The sequence below is a fragment of the Pristis pectinata genome, chromosome 10, assembly GCF_009764475.1.
Source record: "Pristis pectinata isolate sPriPec2 chromosome 10, sPriPec2.1.pri, whole genome shotgun sequence".
Taxonomy (NCBI): domain Eukaryota; kingdom Metazoa; phylum Chordata; class Chondrichthyes; order Rhinopristiformes; family Pristidae; genus Pristis; species Pristis pectinata.
The window spans coordinates 11,311,692-11,326,768 of record NC_067414.1 but is presented as its reverse complement, the minus strand read 5'-3'; the positions used below and the strand labels follow the sequence as shown (position 1 = coordinate 11,326,768).

The following is a 15,077-nucleotide window of genomic DNA, read 5'->3' as shown; positions in this document are numbered from 1 at the left end:
CAAGTCTTCACACTTTTAAATATCACACTCAAGATTAATCAGGATGAAACAGGTTATTTGCTCATCGAAGCAGTGAAAAAAAATGATCACAATAATTTAAGAGAACGTTTAAATGGGAAATAATATCCATTGATTTATTTCCTGAAAACATGTCAAAAGGAACAAGCAGGAGTGGTGCAGAAATTAATATTTTGATATAAACGAGGCAGTAATTGTATTCTGGCCAACAGCTCAAAATCAAATAACCACTTGCCACTTGCCCAAGAGATCACGTAATTGGAAGATCATGGTGAAGGACATGACTACATATCAGTACATTGGAGGGAGACTAAAATAATGATATTCACATTCCAACATCCTCAACATAGGTTATTACAGATCCATCAGCTTTCCTTACTATTAACAGCAGAATCAATCAGGAATAAATATCCTTTCGATTACAGAGGTAAACAGCAATCCACATGAATTAAAGTGGGAAGATCTTGAGAAATGATTGGTTGAGATACTGGCAATAACTGGCATCGATGAGAGTGCCCATAAAGCAGTAAGATGTGTCCAAGTGCTTTATAGACGAGTAATTGTAGCCACGGAGGGCTGTTAAGGCAAGTGGCCAAAGAGGTCAGCTTTAAGGAGCATCCTACAGGAAGGAGACGTGGCAAGGTGGAGAGATTTAGAGGAATTCTGCAAGGTAGAACCTCAGCAGTTGCCAACTGTGGAACAATTAGAGGCCAGAGCCAAGAGTTGGCGGAATGTGGAGATTCCCCAAGGGTTGCGGGACTGGGGATAAAGACAGGCAAGGCCATGAGAAGCTTTAAACAGAAGGGGAGACTTTTAAATTGAGGGACTGGAATCCAGAGTAGATAGTTGAACAGGTATTGGTGCAAGTTGGGAGAGAGCTCAACATGGGTTTATAGAGGGTGGTAGTTAGAAGAGCAGCCTATTTAAAAATTTTATCTCACACCAAGCCAATCTTTCAAAAGGTAGGGGTGCACTGTAATTTTTGAAGATTACCTTTCATTATACTTGTAAAACTGCAATATCTTTTCCCCTCAATTTCATTTTCTGTAACAGCCGAGCGAGATGAGTAATGGCAGACACTTGCAAACTAAGATTTTTAAAATATCGAATCTCATCTCATCAGGTGTATGAAATAACTGGCAGCAAGTCCAGATCCTGATGAACTCCACAGAGCAGCCACATCTCCACCAAGTCTGGCCCTGCCTTCTCACCATGCTAATGCCCACGTCTCTGTTGCAGCAAATCCTGTCACTGCTGATGGGTCAGAACCCAAACTGGTCTCAGTCACCAACTCTCACCTTTGGTGCAGTAACACTAAGTGTTGAAAAGGACGGGTCTACTTTGAGGTTATAATGGGCTACTTAACAACCCAGAGTATTACCACCACAGATCTGTCCCCTCTAGCAGGGGAAGGTAGAACCAACTGGCTTCTCCTGTATTTGGACAATAAAATTCAACGATAAACTGTGCAAGTCTCTGCTTCCATTATCTGATCCAAAGTATTCTCATGACACCATGAAGTCTCTGGGTTGTACAGCTATATGAGACACACCAACCCAGGGGCCTGAATTCACAGCACCAGTAGCCCACTTTTATCAGAGTTTCTCTACGCCTTGATGTCAAGGGCAGTCACTCTCACCTCTGGCATTCGGCTCTGGCCCATGTTTGGAATGAGGTCTGGAGCCAAGTGGTCCTGGCAAAACCCAAATGAGGTATTAGCGAACAGATTATAAGCAAGCACTTCAACAACACCTTTCATCACTTTGCTGATGACAAAGTAAACTGAACAATAATTAACCAGTTTGGATATGTCCTTTTTATGGACAGAACAGAACTAGGCAATTTTTCACATTGCCATGTAATGCCAGTGTTGTAACCAGTGCAACAGTTTGGTTGGAAGCACAGCTAGTTTTAAAGCACAAATTGTCAGTACTACAGCCTTTCGTGTGCTCTCAGCCATTATTGATCATTATGCAAAGTGAATTGAATTGGCGTCTGTGATGGGTGGAAATCTTGGGAGAAAGCAGAATCATCCACTCGTCGCAGCTACAAAGGGTGCTGCCTTGCCTTTGGCATGCATATGCTGCAGCCTGCCATCATTGTGGAGAGTTGTCAACACCATTGTTCAAGGACGGAGACAGACAGAAAGCTAGAAAATATAGGCTAGTTAGCCTGACATCTCTCATTAGGAACATCCTAGAATCCACTAAGAGGTAGCAACAGCAGAACATTCAGAAAAAGCTAAGGAAAAGCTAAAACCATTTTATAAAAGGGAAATAACATTTGATTGATTTACTAGAGTTTTTTTAAGGATGTAACAAATAAGATGGACAAAAGGAAACGACAGATTTACTGTATTTGCATTTCCAGAGGCATTCAATAAAGAGTCAACATAAAAGATTGCTGCACAAGAGTACACATGGTTGGGGGTAATATATTGGCATGGATAGTGAAGTGGCTAACAGAAAATAAATGAGTTTTTCTCAGACAATCAGTAAGTAGTGGGATGCCACAGTGATCAGTGCTGAGGCCTTAATTATTAACGATCTAAAATTAATACATCAACAGAATAATCAGGTCAAAAAACACGATTTGAAATGGTGCATTCTACCACTATGGCTTAATTCCACAGTTTCACAAAAACCTACATTAAACCCTCCCCAACAGAAGATGCTTCAAATAAAGATAACTTTATTAAAAATCTCTTATGATCAGCATTCATTTTAAATCAGGCAGCTGTGGAGCTCTGGGTTTGAGAGTTCCAGATGTGCAAGGAATGAACTTTCCTGTTGTCAACCCCAACACATCCTGTGTCAGTACATTTCTGATACAGTTAAGCTGAGAAACAACTTCACTATCAGCACTGCAACTGCAACACAAAATCCATCAATTTAGTATCAAAATACTGCCGGCACACTGGCACAATAAATAAAGTGATGCTATAGGAACTTCTTGTGAAGAGGGCTATACTTGAGCTTAAATCTCTCAGTTTCAATCCAGAGTCCATCTTATGCTAAATATATACAATGAAGGAGAGAGGGGCAGGCGAAGAGGGCTGTATGTGCACGTCATCCAGCCTGTCACAGGTAGCTCACTCCACATCATCTTCAACCAGGTTCTGTGCAGTCACGATCCTCTGCAGAGTAAAAGACAGTGATTAACATTCTCCACACTTTGCCAAAGCTGCTCACCGAGTAAGTTTTGTATCTCATCCCTCCTCTGCCTTCTCTTCTACTACCACACTTGTGGCTGTGGGAGCTTGCTATAGTTACAGCTGGCCGTCACAGTACTTAACTTGCTTCACGGACAGCAGTGTTTTTGAGACTTCACACTCTAACACTTACAGCATATTTCACACTTTCAGCTCACCCGAAGTGCAGCACACAGTAAGTTCCCACACAACATCGTGACAATGACTAGATAATCTGCTTTTTCCTTAATGATTTTGATTGCAGGATAAATACTGGCTTCAACATCAGGGATAATTCTGCTTTTGAAAAGTGTCGAGGGATCATTTCCACCCACATGAGAGGTCCCAGTACAAGACCCCATTTGACAGATGACACTATGGATCATGCAGACTTGATTGTGCACTGCAAGTGTTTGCATCAACGATGTGTTTAAATCTCTTGAGTAAGACTTCAGCCCACAATCAGAGGCAACAGTTATTACTTGCTGAACTACAGCTGAGATTGTTTAGAGGCACTTTGCTCCAAACTGATATAACAACTGGAAACTACAGCACTCTAGAGCTTTCACCCAATCAAAACACCCAACGTTATTCCAAATCATCCAGATCACCTTTCTCCCTCCAGCTTCACACAGATACACCATTACAGCAGGAGAGCATACTTAAACCTTCCATTCCCTTCCTTTACAACCCCAGCAGGACACAGTATATAAAACTCTTCCCCCACACCTCCTGGTCCACAATCCCCATGCCAGATTGGGCCCAATACAAACTTCCAGCTGGAAGGCTTGGAGCTGGGGCCAGAACTTGGTGCAACAGAGACTCTGCTCCCAACATGCCAAACCCTGCATGATGGGAACCTTGATGAACATACACCCCTGCCCCCCCACCCCCATCCTGTGATGCCACTAACACTGGCAGCAAGAAAAGGAACAATCTTCCACTTATGGAGATGTCCATCTTCCATCCATGGGCCTTGAGAGACATGTCAGAGATGTGAAATAATGAAAAGCACAAGTGAAGCTCGGCATTTTGGAATTCTCTGGAACTTTCATTTAGCATTCCTTTTTGTCCTGGACGTTGTGATAGAAAAACAACCAGGAGGTTTGAGAATGCAGCCCTGACATCCTAAACCACCTACATACTTAGCACAGACACTTAATCAACCAAACTCAAACAATAAGAGAATGGAGAAGCTAAGCCTTTGCTCCCTGGAGCAGAGAAGGTTTGTGTGTGTGGGGGCGGGGGGGAATACATGATTGAGATACAAAATTGTGAAAGGTATAGATAGACTGCAGGAATCTTTCCCCCATATCAGAAGTGATACAACTAGAGCTCATAGGTTTAAGGTAAGGGGGAAGAGATTCAGAGGGGATAATGAAGGGGAAACCCTCTTCACCCAGAGTGCTGTACCTGGAATGCACTGCCTGAGAGAGTGGTTGAAGTTGGGTCGCTAACAGCATGAGGGTCTACATGAACACTTGAATCGCTTAGGCAATAGAGGGCTGTGAACCAAGTGCTGGGTGATGGGGTTAATACAGAAGGATGTCCACTGGTCAGCACTGACCAGTTGGATTGATGTGCCAGTTTCCATTCTGTACGATTCTATGAAGAAGTGACCAACAAACCTAAAGACTTTGGAGGAGCAAATTTCAAACAGTGGTATACTGGGAATACCAGCCATGAACATTGATACTACTCCCTCCCCCTGCTTGCTGCCCAAAATTTTACCACTGCCCGCATCATCTCCTCACCCAACTCTCTTCCATCACATTTCACACACCCTCCTCAGCAGCCCCCAACTAGACTACTTATTAGTTAAATATTTTCATCAAAAATATGAAGATTATTTTGACAGAAAAGATGGGGAGAAACTCATTCCATGATTAGTCACAGAAGATGCAAATTTAAGAAAATCAGAAGTTTTATTTTGGAAGAAACAATTAACTGTTGTTACCTGAAATTCACCATCACACAGGGGAAGAAAACAGGTAAAACACTGGCGTGGATAGAAACTTAGTTGGCTAACAGGAAATAGTAGGCATAAATGTGTCTTTTTCTGGTTGGCGAGAGGTAATGAGTGGTGTTCCACAGAGATCTGGGACCTCACATTATGTACAGTTTATAGAAATATAGCTTGCACCTTTTTATAATTTACATGAATGACTTAATGAAGACACCCAAGGTATGGTTGCTAAATTTGCTAATGACGAAGGTAGGAAAGTAAGCTGTGAAGAGGGTACGAGAAGCCTACAATGGGATAGTCATAAGTCTGGAGTATAAAGTGGGAAAATGTGAAATTGTCCATTTTGGCAGGAAAAGTAAGAAAGCTTATTAACTAAATGGTAAGAGTGCAGAGGTCCAAGAAGCAGAAGGACCTTAGTGTCCTCATGCACGATTTGTGAAAGACTAGTGTGTAATACAGCAAATAATTAAGAATGCTCAGTGTTTTTGTTTTTGTCATTGAATGCTAAAGTTATGCTTTAGTTGTACAGGTCCTCCCCAGCTTACAAGTGCCTGACTTGTGTACAGCCCTTGCATACCAACGAACACTTGGGAGAGCAGTAGGATGGATTTGCCTAGCGCTGCAGGGCTGCAGGCATCGTCTAGTGTGTGGGAACTTGGCTGGCGGCTGCATTTCCGACTTGCGAACTGTTCAGGTTACAGACGGCTGGGGATGGGAATGTGGAAGCCTTATAGAGTACAGAGTGTTGAACTCACCAGCCCCTATCACTACATAACCAATTGCCTCTTACTTGACTAATGGTTGGCAGCTTGGTCAGCAGCATCTGGAAGACAGGCGGAGGCAAAGTCTGCTGCAGCACCTGCAGGAGCTGCTGAGGTTGTCCACAAACAGCAATAGCGTTCGTCAAGTGGTCCACACCCTTCTCGTAGTCACCTGCAAAAACAGAGCCATTTAACTTTCATTCAGCAGTGAAGTCTGGGCCCAACATTAGACAAAGCTATGGTCTCTGTTCCAATCCTGGTCCTGTATCCAACCGACACTTCCTGTCTCCAGGCCAGTGGATGAGCTTCCAGCACCCTAAGTTCTGGAATTCCCTCCCTCAACTGCTCCTCCACTCTTTCACCCAAGACACTCCTGAAATTTACCACTTTGATAAAGCTTTTGTTCACCTATCCTAATTTCTCTTAGCAGCACAGTGATTAGATTCCTTGGACATTATACAACACTAAAGAGGCTGTAGCATTGGCTCGATAGGTAGGTGTTCATTGACTCAAGCATCACTATGGAAACCCAAGCACATAATCTAGCTGACACCCCTGGCTCAGTACTCAGCACTGTTTTTGTATGAGAAACCAAGACCGGATCTCCTTTCTCAGTTGGACATCTAAAAATCTCTCAGAGGCGCTCCGAAAAGCACATGAGTTTTTCCCAGTATCTTGGCCACCATCACACCCCAACTGAAACATATCATCAGGCTATAATCCCACCGCTGCTCGTGGGAACTTGCGAATAAACGACTACACTTCAAAACAGTAAAGCTCCAATAATCCAGCATCCAATTGCTCAGAAATCCTGCTGGTCTGGCATCTGGTTCACTCAGAACGTGAACCAGTGATCCAGAGTGCCCATGGGGCATGCAACCAGAGCCACTATCTGACTGGGATCTGGAATACGAGCTGGGTATACAGGTGCCATCAGCCTGGGGTCCAGATCACAGGTTAGTTTGCTGCCAGAGACAGGACCTGGAGTGCTGGTACATTTCCTTCTTCATTTAAACTCACTGGGTTCACTGAAAATTTTATTATACTATTGTGTAACATGTCTTGCATTCTAAATACTAATTGCTGCCACTTGTGCTGGTTTGCAGCAGATTTTGTTAGGCCATATGCAAATGAGTTTGAGCAGAAACTTGAAGGGAAAAAATGCTTCTTAAAACAAGCCCAATTTTGAAAGCCAAATTTTGCACCCAAACTGGTAAAGTCTGGTTGACATTCCTGGCCTATCCAGAGGGTTGCTGGTCAAGGACAGGAGAGAAGAATTTGCGCACTGTTACAGCTTCAGAACATCCTGACCTAGGAACTGGGGAAATTATTGACTGACCCCCCCCCCAGTCTGACTACAAACACCTGCAATTTTTCAGGGGAGTGGGATTAGAACAATTACTCGGAGCCCACCACAAAGAAATGCTTTGCTGTGGAGAAATGTGTAGTTCAGTACCAACTGGAACTTTAATGTACTGATGACAGCTCAAGTGAAGCACAAACACTAACACGGATTAATTTGGGCTGAATGGCTTGCTTCCGCAATCTGCAGATGATATCATTCTTTATGCTTCATCTGACACATCAGTGCACCATTCTATTCCTTTCCACCTGTGTAGTTATTCAGATTCCCCTCAAAGCCATCTATATCATTCACCTCAATGTTTCTGGCATAACAAATTCCCCATTCTAATTAAATGCATTTTGAAGCACAGTCACTCTTGAACATTGTCCAGCCCACTTTGGTTTGATTCACTTGACCCCTCACTCGCTCTGTCTCAAAGCAACAAGCTGCTTTCCAACATTTCTTTTTGATCAACTGAGCAAATACATACTTAAACAAGATTCTGAATTATAGGAAGACCATCAGACAGCAGACAAGGCACTGAATAGATTTACTGTAGGTTAAGACGATCGTTGTGGTGGGCCACGCTCTATGGATTGGCAGTAGTTTGACACAGCTTGCTCAGCACTCTATAGACTCGACCACAGTGGGTCTCACCTGAATCTTACGTCCAAACTCCACTGCCACTTCCGCTGATACCAACCTTCCATTCTCTAGCATTTCATAATCTACAGAGGTGAAAACAAGGTCTGAAAATTGTGAAATCATGCAAAGTGAGAGAGAGAGCAGCCGGCTGCCCCAGGCAGAAGACTTCAACTTTGCCATAATGCTCATTCTGCAGAGAGGGCCAGATTTACAATCCAAGGACTTCTGAAAACCATTCAGAAAAATACATAAAATACAAGTTTTTTTTAACTCCAACTCCAGCCACCCGTTCACTTTCCTCAGAGGGCAAAATTTCCCAATTCTCCTGTTCAAAACTGGATATAGCTTCTCTCTATCTCAATACCCACTGAATTCAAGCTCGCGTCCACTTGTCTGTGTTTTACATGAGTAAACTCCAGGAGGAAGGCCAAGGAGGAATGGTTATTCAAAGAATCTTACAGCCCTCACACCTGTATCAGGTCTTTGAAACTGCATTAGTGTCAGCGAGAAACCTGTTCTGTACCCGTGTCATATAGTGACAGACCTGTCCTCACCAGTACTGTAACCCAATATTGTACAACAACAGACCTGTCCCCACTAGTATTGCACCCATGTTAGTGACAGGCTTCTCCCCATCAGTACTGTACACCAATGTTATACAGCAACAGACCTTTAACCACCAGTACTGTACCCATTATACAGTAACAGACCTGTATCCACTGCTACTGTACCCATTATACGGTGACAGACCTGTAACTAGCAGTACTTGCACCAATTATACAGTGACAGACTTGTACCTACCAGCACACTATACTACCATCTAGACATGCATCTGGCTGGGCTCAAACTTTCAAACCAGGCCCAACATGCTCCCTGGGTCTCAGACCCCTGACTCCAGGCCCAGTATCTAGTGTGCCCCAGGAAGCCAAGCCAAGCCCTAGCTGTCTGCAGCCGCACCACTCCTCCCAGTCTCTACATGCGTCTACTGATTGAGGCAGCAAGCATCCAAGTGGACCTGACTGGACAAGCAAGTGCTCATAGGGCAGGTGCAGCCTGCAGACCGCACACCATCACTGTGTCTCTGATGGCAGACCAGGAGGCAGGACAGCCACGTGCAAGGGTTGAACCAAAGATCCGAAACTTCTCATCTGTGAACCCAGATTGCAATGAGGGATTTAAATTGGTATTCCCTAAATTACTAATCCAGTAATGAACTTCTGCACCACTGGCATTTGAGGAACGTTTATGAGAGGAAAGTGCCAAGTTTTTTTTTATACAGAAAAGATATTCTCAATGTACTAACCTTGTGCCAACAACTCTTCACCCAGTTGGATCTCTTCTAAGAAAAACTTCTGCACAGCTTCTGCGTCTTTCAGGTCTGGGAGCTGCAAACCAAGGAGGAAGTAGGCAAATTACAGGAAGCTTACTATTCTTCAAAGCCAGCATACTGCAGGGACGGTACGGTGCTGCTTGTAAAACCAAGAGTTTGGACATGGCACCCCTTTGATGGGCAAGGTGGCCAACTCCAAATCCTTTCTGTCTGTAGGATTTGCTTGGGGAAATGCCCAATCATGGCCCTATGGTCCTGTACAGGCATGTCAGAGATGTGAAATAGTGAAAAGCACAAGTGCTCAGCACATTGGAATTCTCTGCAGCTTTCATTTAGCATTCCTTCTTGTCCTGGATGTCGAGTTAGAAAAAAACAACCAGGGGGTTTAAGAATGCAGTGTCAACAAACATGCAGACTGCACATCCCTGCCACCCCTTTGGCAAACTCTGTAAACCAGCCAATAATAAACACCAACTAGCACAGCAACAGAGACAAGATACAGACCCCAACTTGTCAGACTCATACAACAAAGAAACATACTTTCACCATGTCCATCAGCAAGTACCACCTACAGTGATCCCATTCACCAGCACTTGGGCTGTAGCCTTCTATGCCGTGGTAATTCAAGGACTTGTCTAGATACTTCTTAAATGTCCAGAATCATTATCACTGACTTGTGTCGTGAAATGTGTTGTTTTGCGGTGGCAGTACTATAAGTTACAAAAATAAATAGTGCAAAGAAAAGGAAGAACAAGGTAGTGTTCATGGACCATTTAGAAATCTGATGGCTGAGGGGAAGAAGCTATTCCTGAATTGTTGAGTGTTGTGAGAGTCTCTCCCACTACCACCCTCATAGGCAGTGCCTTTCAGATTCAATCCACCTCTGGGTGAAAAAATTCTTCCTCAGATCCCCTCTAAACCTCTTCTTCATTACCCTCTAGTTTTTGACACCTTTTATGGGGAAAAGTTTCCTACCATCTACCTTGACTACACCTCTCACCATTTTGCACACAGGATCACTCCTTAGTTCATTGACACTTACCCGTGAGAGTCCAGCCTTTTGTCTGGCAAGTTTCTGCTTCCTCCTCCCTGTAGAGTGCAGAGATTTGAGAGTGTAAGATGTCTATGAACATAGGTTCACTGCACTGGTTCAATGCAAGATGAGTATCTCTAATGAAGCAGAGTCAGAGCCAGTAATGAGGCAACAGGAGTGTGGTTAATGGAGTGAAAAATCAAAGATGCTGGAATCTAAAACAAAATGCTGAAAACACTCAGCAGGTCTGGCTGCATCTATGGGAAAAGAAACGAGTTAGTGTTTCAGGTCGAAGTCTGGCAAAAGGTCTTTGACTTGAAACATAATTCTCTTTCTCTTTCCACAAATCCGACCTGACCTGCTGAGCGTTTCCAGCACTTTCTGTTTCTATGATTAATGGAATCATGTACCAGAGAAGCCCATCACACTTGCGCCAATTCTTTTAAAAATAGACTCTATTGGACTCACTGCCCCTGCACATTTCAAGACCAATTCTTTTTTCTACTTTTAATCATCCAACTTGCTTTGAAAACTTATTATTGAATCTGCTTCCACCGGCCTTTTAAACTGCATACTCCCAACCCTTCCACAGTTCTATGGTCTTGTACAGGCATATCAGAGAGGTGAAATGGTGAAAAGCACGTGTGGAGCTGGGCACACTGGAATCCTCTGCAGCTTTCACTGAGCGCTGCTTCTTGTGCTAGGGTAAAGGAACGACCGGGGAGGTTTGAAAATGCGCCGTGGCACACGGCTGTCTCCACCTCCCTCACGCCGTGTGACCACGGGGAAGGAGGCCATGCGGCCCGTCCACCCCACACCTGCCCCACGTGTCCAGCCGGACCCGCAGTCCGCCCCACGTGGGCCCGGTCCCGACGGGAACGCGCGTCCAGCGGACCCCCCTCCCCCCCCCCCGGCGGGAACGCGCGTCCAGCGGACCCCCCTCCCCACCGGCGGGAACGCGCGTCCAGTGCGCGGCCCCGACGCCGGTACTCACGCTCCCGCAGCCGGTTCTTGAAGTCCGGGTCGCTGCGCCGCTTGCGGTCGAAGTAGATGCAGTAGGCGATGAACAGGGCGCCGCACAGGCCGGCCGCGATGGCGCTCGTCTTCCCAGCCATAGTGACCCCCCCCCCCCCCGGAGACTCCGCTCCCCCTCCCCGGGACAGACCGACCGAGCTTCCCCCGGACCCGAACACAGGGCTCTCCTTCCCGCTTCCCCCGGACACGTCAGGCCCCGGACCCCGGGCTCTCCTTCCCGCTTCCCCCGGACACGTCAGGCCCCGGACCCCGGGCTCTCCTTCCCGCTTCCCCCGGACACGTCAGGCCCCGGACACCTCAGGCCTCGGACACCGAGCTCTCCTTCCCGCTTCCCCCGGACACGTCAGGCCCCGGACACCTCAGGCCTCGGACACCGAGCTCCCCTTCCCGCTTCCCGGACACCTCAGGCCTCGGACACCGAGCTCTCCTACCCCCGGGCTCCTGCTCCCTCAGGCCCCGGACCCCGAGCTCTCCTGCCCTCGGACCCCGGCCTCCCCTCCCTCAGCCGCCGCCGCCGCCGTGACCCTCAGACTCTCCCCTTCGCCCGGCTCGGAAAGGACCCCAGCGCGCTCATCACGTGACGCAGCCCGCGTGGGTGTCCGCGGCGCTGCCTGACGGCGGCTCCGTGCTGGGACGTGGGAGGAGGAGCCGGGACCCCGGGAATGATCCATGTGGGACCGGTGGTCCGGACCCACACACCCCAGGCTGACACACGCACAGGGTGCTTACAGCTGGGGAGGAGGCCATACGGCCCGTCGGATCCATGCTTGCTGTCCTAACCACCCCGTTTCTGAAGTGTGGCCCCAGAACTGGTCATCAGTCCAGCACAGACTGGAGTGTTTTACCAAGGTCATCGGAATCAGGTTTATCATCACTGACATACGTCGTGAAAATTGTGGTTTTGCAGCAGCAGTGCAAAGACATAAAATTACTATAAATTACAAAAATGACTAACGAGGTAGTGTTCATGGACCATTGAGAAATCTGATGGCGGAGGGGAAGACGCTGTTCCTGAAACACTGAGTGTGGGTCTTCTGTACCTCCTCTCCAGTGGTGATAAGGAGAAGAGGGCATGTACCAGGTGGTGAGGATCCTAAGTGATGGATACCACCTTCTTGAGGCACCGCCTCTTGAAGATGTCCTCGATGGTGGGGAGGGTTGTGCCTGTGATGGAGCTGGCTGAGTCTACAACCCTCTGCAGCCTCTTGCGATCCTGTGCATTGGAGGCTCCATACCAGGCTGTGATGCAACCAGTTAGAATGGTATCCACCGTACATCTAGAGAAATTGACTTCCTTGCTCTTCCCTACTTATTACAACACTAGAGGATATCACTTGGCCTTTACTCGATCAAACAGAGCAGTCCCATCAGTCCCCTTCCCACATGCCCATCAATGGCCCTCTTAATTCTTCTGTCACTTAGCTGAGCTAAGGGGTAATTTAGAATTTAAAAACAGAAAATGCTGGAAATACTCAGCAAGTCAGTCTGTATCTGAGGGAAGTGAAACAGAGTTAACGTTTGAGGTCATAATTGAAGGTGGCACAGTAGCGTAGCGGTTAGCATAACACTGTCACAGCAGCGGCAACCCAGGTTCAATGCCGGCCGCTGTCTGTAAGGAGTTTATACGTTCTCCCCGTGTCTGCATGGGTTTCCTCCAGGTGCTCCGGTTTCCTCCCACATTCCAAAGACGTACAGGTTAGGAAGTTGTGGGCACGCTATGTCAGCGCTGGAAGCGTGGCGACACTTGCAGGCTGCCCCCAGAACACTCTACACAAAAGATGCATTTCACTGTGTGTTTCAATGTACATGTGACTAATAAACATATCTCATCTCCTCTCTCTCCACTTGTTCTTTCTCATCGCTTTTGTGCTTTTCATGCCATTCATCGCTGTACCATGGGGATATAGTTTTATGTATTTTCTGACTTATAGACAAAATTGACTCGGTAAAAATGGAACCTCTTACCTGGGGTTGGGCTGTACCAGGATCAGACTTCTCAGTCACCTCACAGTAAGTAAATCTGTAATAAAATCATCCTCAAATCAAGGGATCAGCACCAATGACTGAAATGTATCAAAATAATGTAGTGAAATTTGTGTATACACAGAACAGGGCATCTTAGTGTACCACGTACTGTCCATAGCCAGAATCATAAACTTTGCTCTTCACGAAAAGTGATATTTTGAATGTACTGTATTGTTTCTTCCCTGAGATTACGAATAAAGTATATTTTTTGGCTATAAAGGAGGCAGAGTTCAGGAGCAATGAAATTATTTAAACATTAATAAGACACTGTTTCAGCCTCAGTTGGATTATTTGGTTCCAATTCTGAACACCACATTGAATAGTTAAGATCTGGAGTGCACTCTCTGAGAGAGGAATGGATGCGTATTTAAGAGTAGCTTTCAAAGGAGAAATAATTGAAGATCTACTGAGAAAGGGGAAGTGAGCTAATTTAATTGTTCACCTGTACTATTTTATCTTTGCCTTGTCTCAATCCCTGGCCAAAGGGGTCGGTTTTCCTTTTCTTACCAGATTCACATTTTCCACTGCAGAATACCATGCAGCTTCTCCATGCTCCCGATGTAGTCCAGCCATTCCACTTTAACCATGCAGCCCAGTGCCACCTGCTTGGTTTTTGAGTTAGCTGGCTCGCACATGTCGACTTCAAAGCAGGAGAATGGAGAAGATGGAGCTGTTCTCCGGGGGCAGAGGAAGTTGACAGAGGCTTTGTAAATTTTGAAGGGTTTTGACAGAGAAATCAGGGAGAAACTGTTTCTTCTGCTGAGAAGATCAGTGATTTAAGGCGATTATTGAAAGAGCCAAAAGGGGAGTGGAAGAGAACATTTGCACTGTTAGATTAGGTTTTGAATGCAGTGTTTGAAAGGATGATGGAAGCGGGTCCAATGGTAATTCCAAAAGTGTATCACTTAAATAATTAAGATATTTGCTGGACTCTAGGGAAAGAGAAGAGTGGCACTAAAGTATTATTGGATCAGGAACATGAGAGCATCTCTTCCCAGGTTCCCACCAGCCTCCAATGCATTTCCAGATGTTCTCCGTCTCTATCTTCTTAGTTTTTTGAAAAATTCTTACCAGTCTGACTGTGCTGCTAAATCCATACTCTGTCATTAACAACTCCACACCCAGTTCTGACGGAAGGTCACCAACCTGAAATGTTAGCTGAGTTTCTCTTTCCGCAGATACTGCCTGAACTGGTGGTTGGTGGCAGCGTTTTCTGTTTGTTCACCACCAGTACACAATCTGCTCAAAGCCTCCATGGTGGTGTAGCAGTTAGCGTAACGCTATTAGGTTAGGAAGTTGTGGACATGTTCTGTTGGCACCGGAAGCGTGGCGACACTTGCGGGCTGCCCCCCAGAACACTCTACGCAAAAGATGCATTTCACTGTGTGTTTCGATGTACATGTGACCAATAAAGAAACCTTATTGTACGATTCTAGGTCCCTCTGTGGCCCTCCCTCCTCCTGCCATACAGATACCACTCTGAACCTCACAATCTCTTCCCACCCTCTCCCAAGGATCACTTCACTGTTCAGATCTTCCAATTAATACACAGCCTACAGCATATTTAGCAATAGGAAAAGGTCACAAGGCCCTTCAAAGGAGCGGAATCAGATAGATGTGGCACTGATCAACAGGAGATAAAAGGACTGGTGATTAAAAGCTCGAAGGTTTAACAGTGCAAGAAGGGGTTGAGGGAAGGAATTCAAATTTGGGGCCGGAGCAAAAGCAG

At 45.9% G+C, this 15,077-nt stretch overlaps 1 protein-coding gene and 2 non-coding genes across 3 annotated transcripts; all 3 read right to left on the bottom strand.

The window, feature by feature from the left end:
• Positions 1-2,357: 2,357 nt before the first annotated feature.
• Positions 2,358-11,883, bottom strand: LOC127575386 (mitochondrial import receptor subunit TOM20 homolog). Its single transcript, XM_052025207.1, has 6 exons — positions 11,682-11,883; positions 11,283-11,619; positions 10,298-10,344; positions 9,229-9,310; positions 5,965-6,107; positions 2,358-3,154 (listed from the first exon to the last, which is right to left on the bottom strand). The coding sequence occupies exons 2-6, from the start codon at positions 11,401-11,403 to the stop codon at positions 3,110-3,112; spliced, it is 438 nt and encodes a 145-aa protein (XP_051881167.1). The 5' UTR covers positions 11,404-11,619; positions 11,682-11,883; the 3' UTR covers positions 2,358-3,109.
• LOC127575581 (small nucleolar RNA SNORA14) lies at positions 4,192-4,326 on the bottom strand. Its single transcript, XR_007957104.1, has one exon. It is a non-coding gene; the product is annotated as a small nucleolar RNA SNORA14 (small nucleolar RNA).
• On the bottom strand, positions 9,519-9,652 carry LOC127575582 (small nucleolar RNA SNORA14). Its single transcript, XR_007957105.1, has one exon. It is a non-coding gene; the product is annotated as a small nucleolar RNA SNORA14 (small nucleolar RNA).
• Positions 11,884-15,077: the final 3,194 nt, after the last annotated feature.

Bases quoted from the DNA above. Each gene is read 5' to 3' on its own strand.
- LOC127575386 (XM_052025207.1), bottom strand. From the start codon at position 11,403: ATGGCTGGGAAGACGAGCGCCATCGCGGCCGGCCTGTGCGGCGCCCTG. The intron at 9,311-10,297 runs GTAAGTGTCAAT...CTTGGTTTGCAG, and splicing joins AAAAGGCTGGACTCTCACGG to CTCCCAGACCTGAAAGACGC. The intron at 6,108-9,228 runs GTTAGTACATTG...CTGTTTTTGCAG, and splicing joins TGAAGAGTTGTTGGCACAAG to GTGACTACGAGAAGGGTGTG.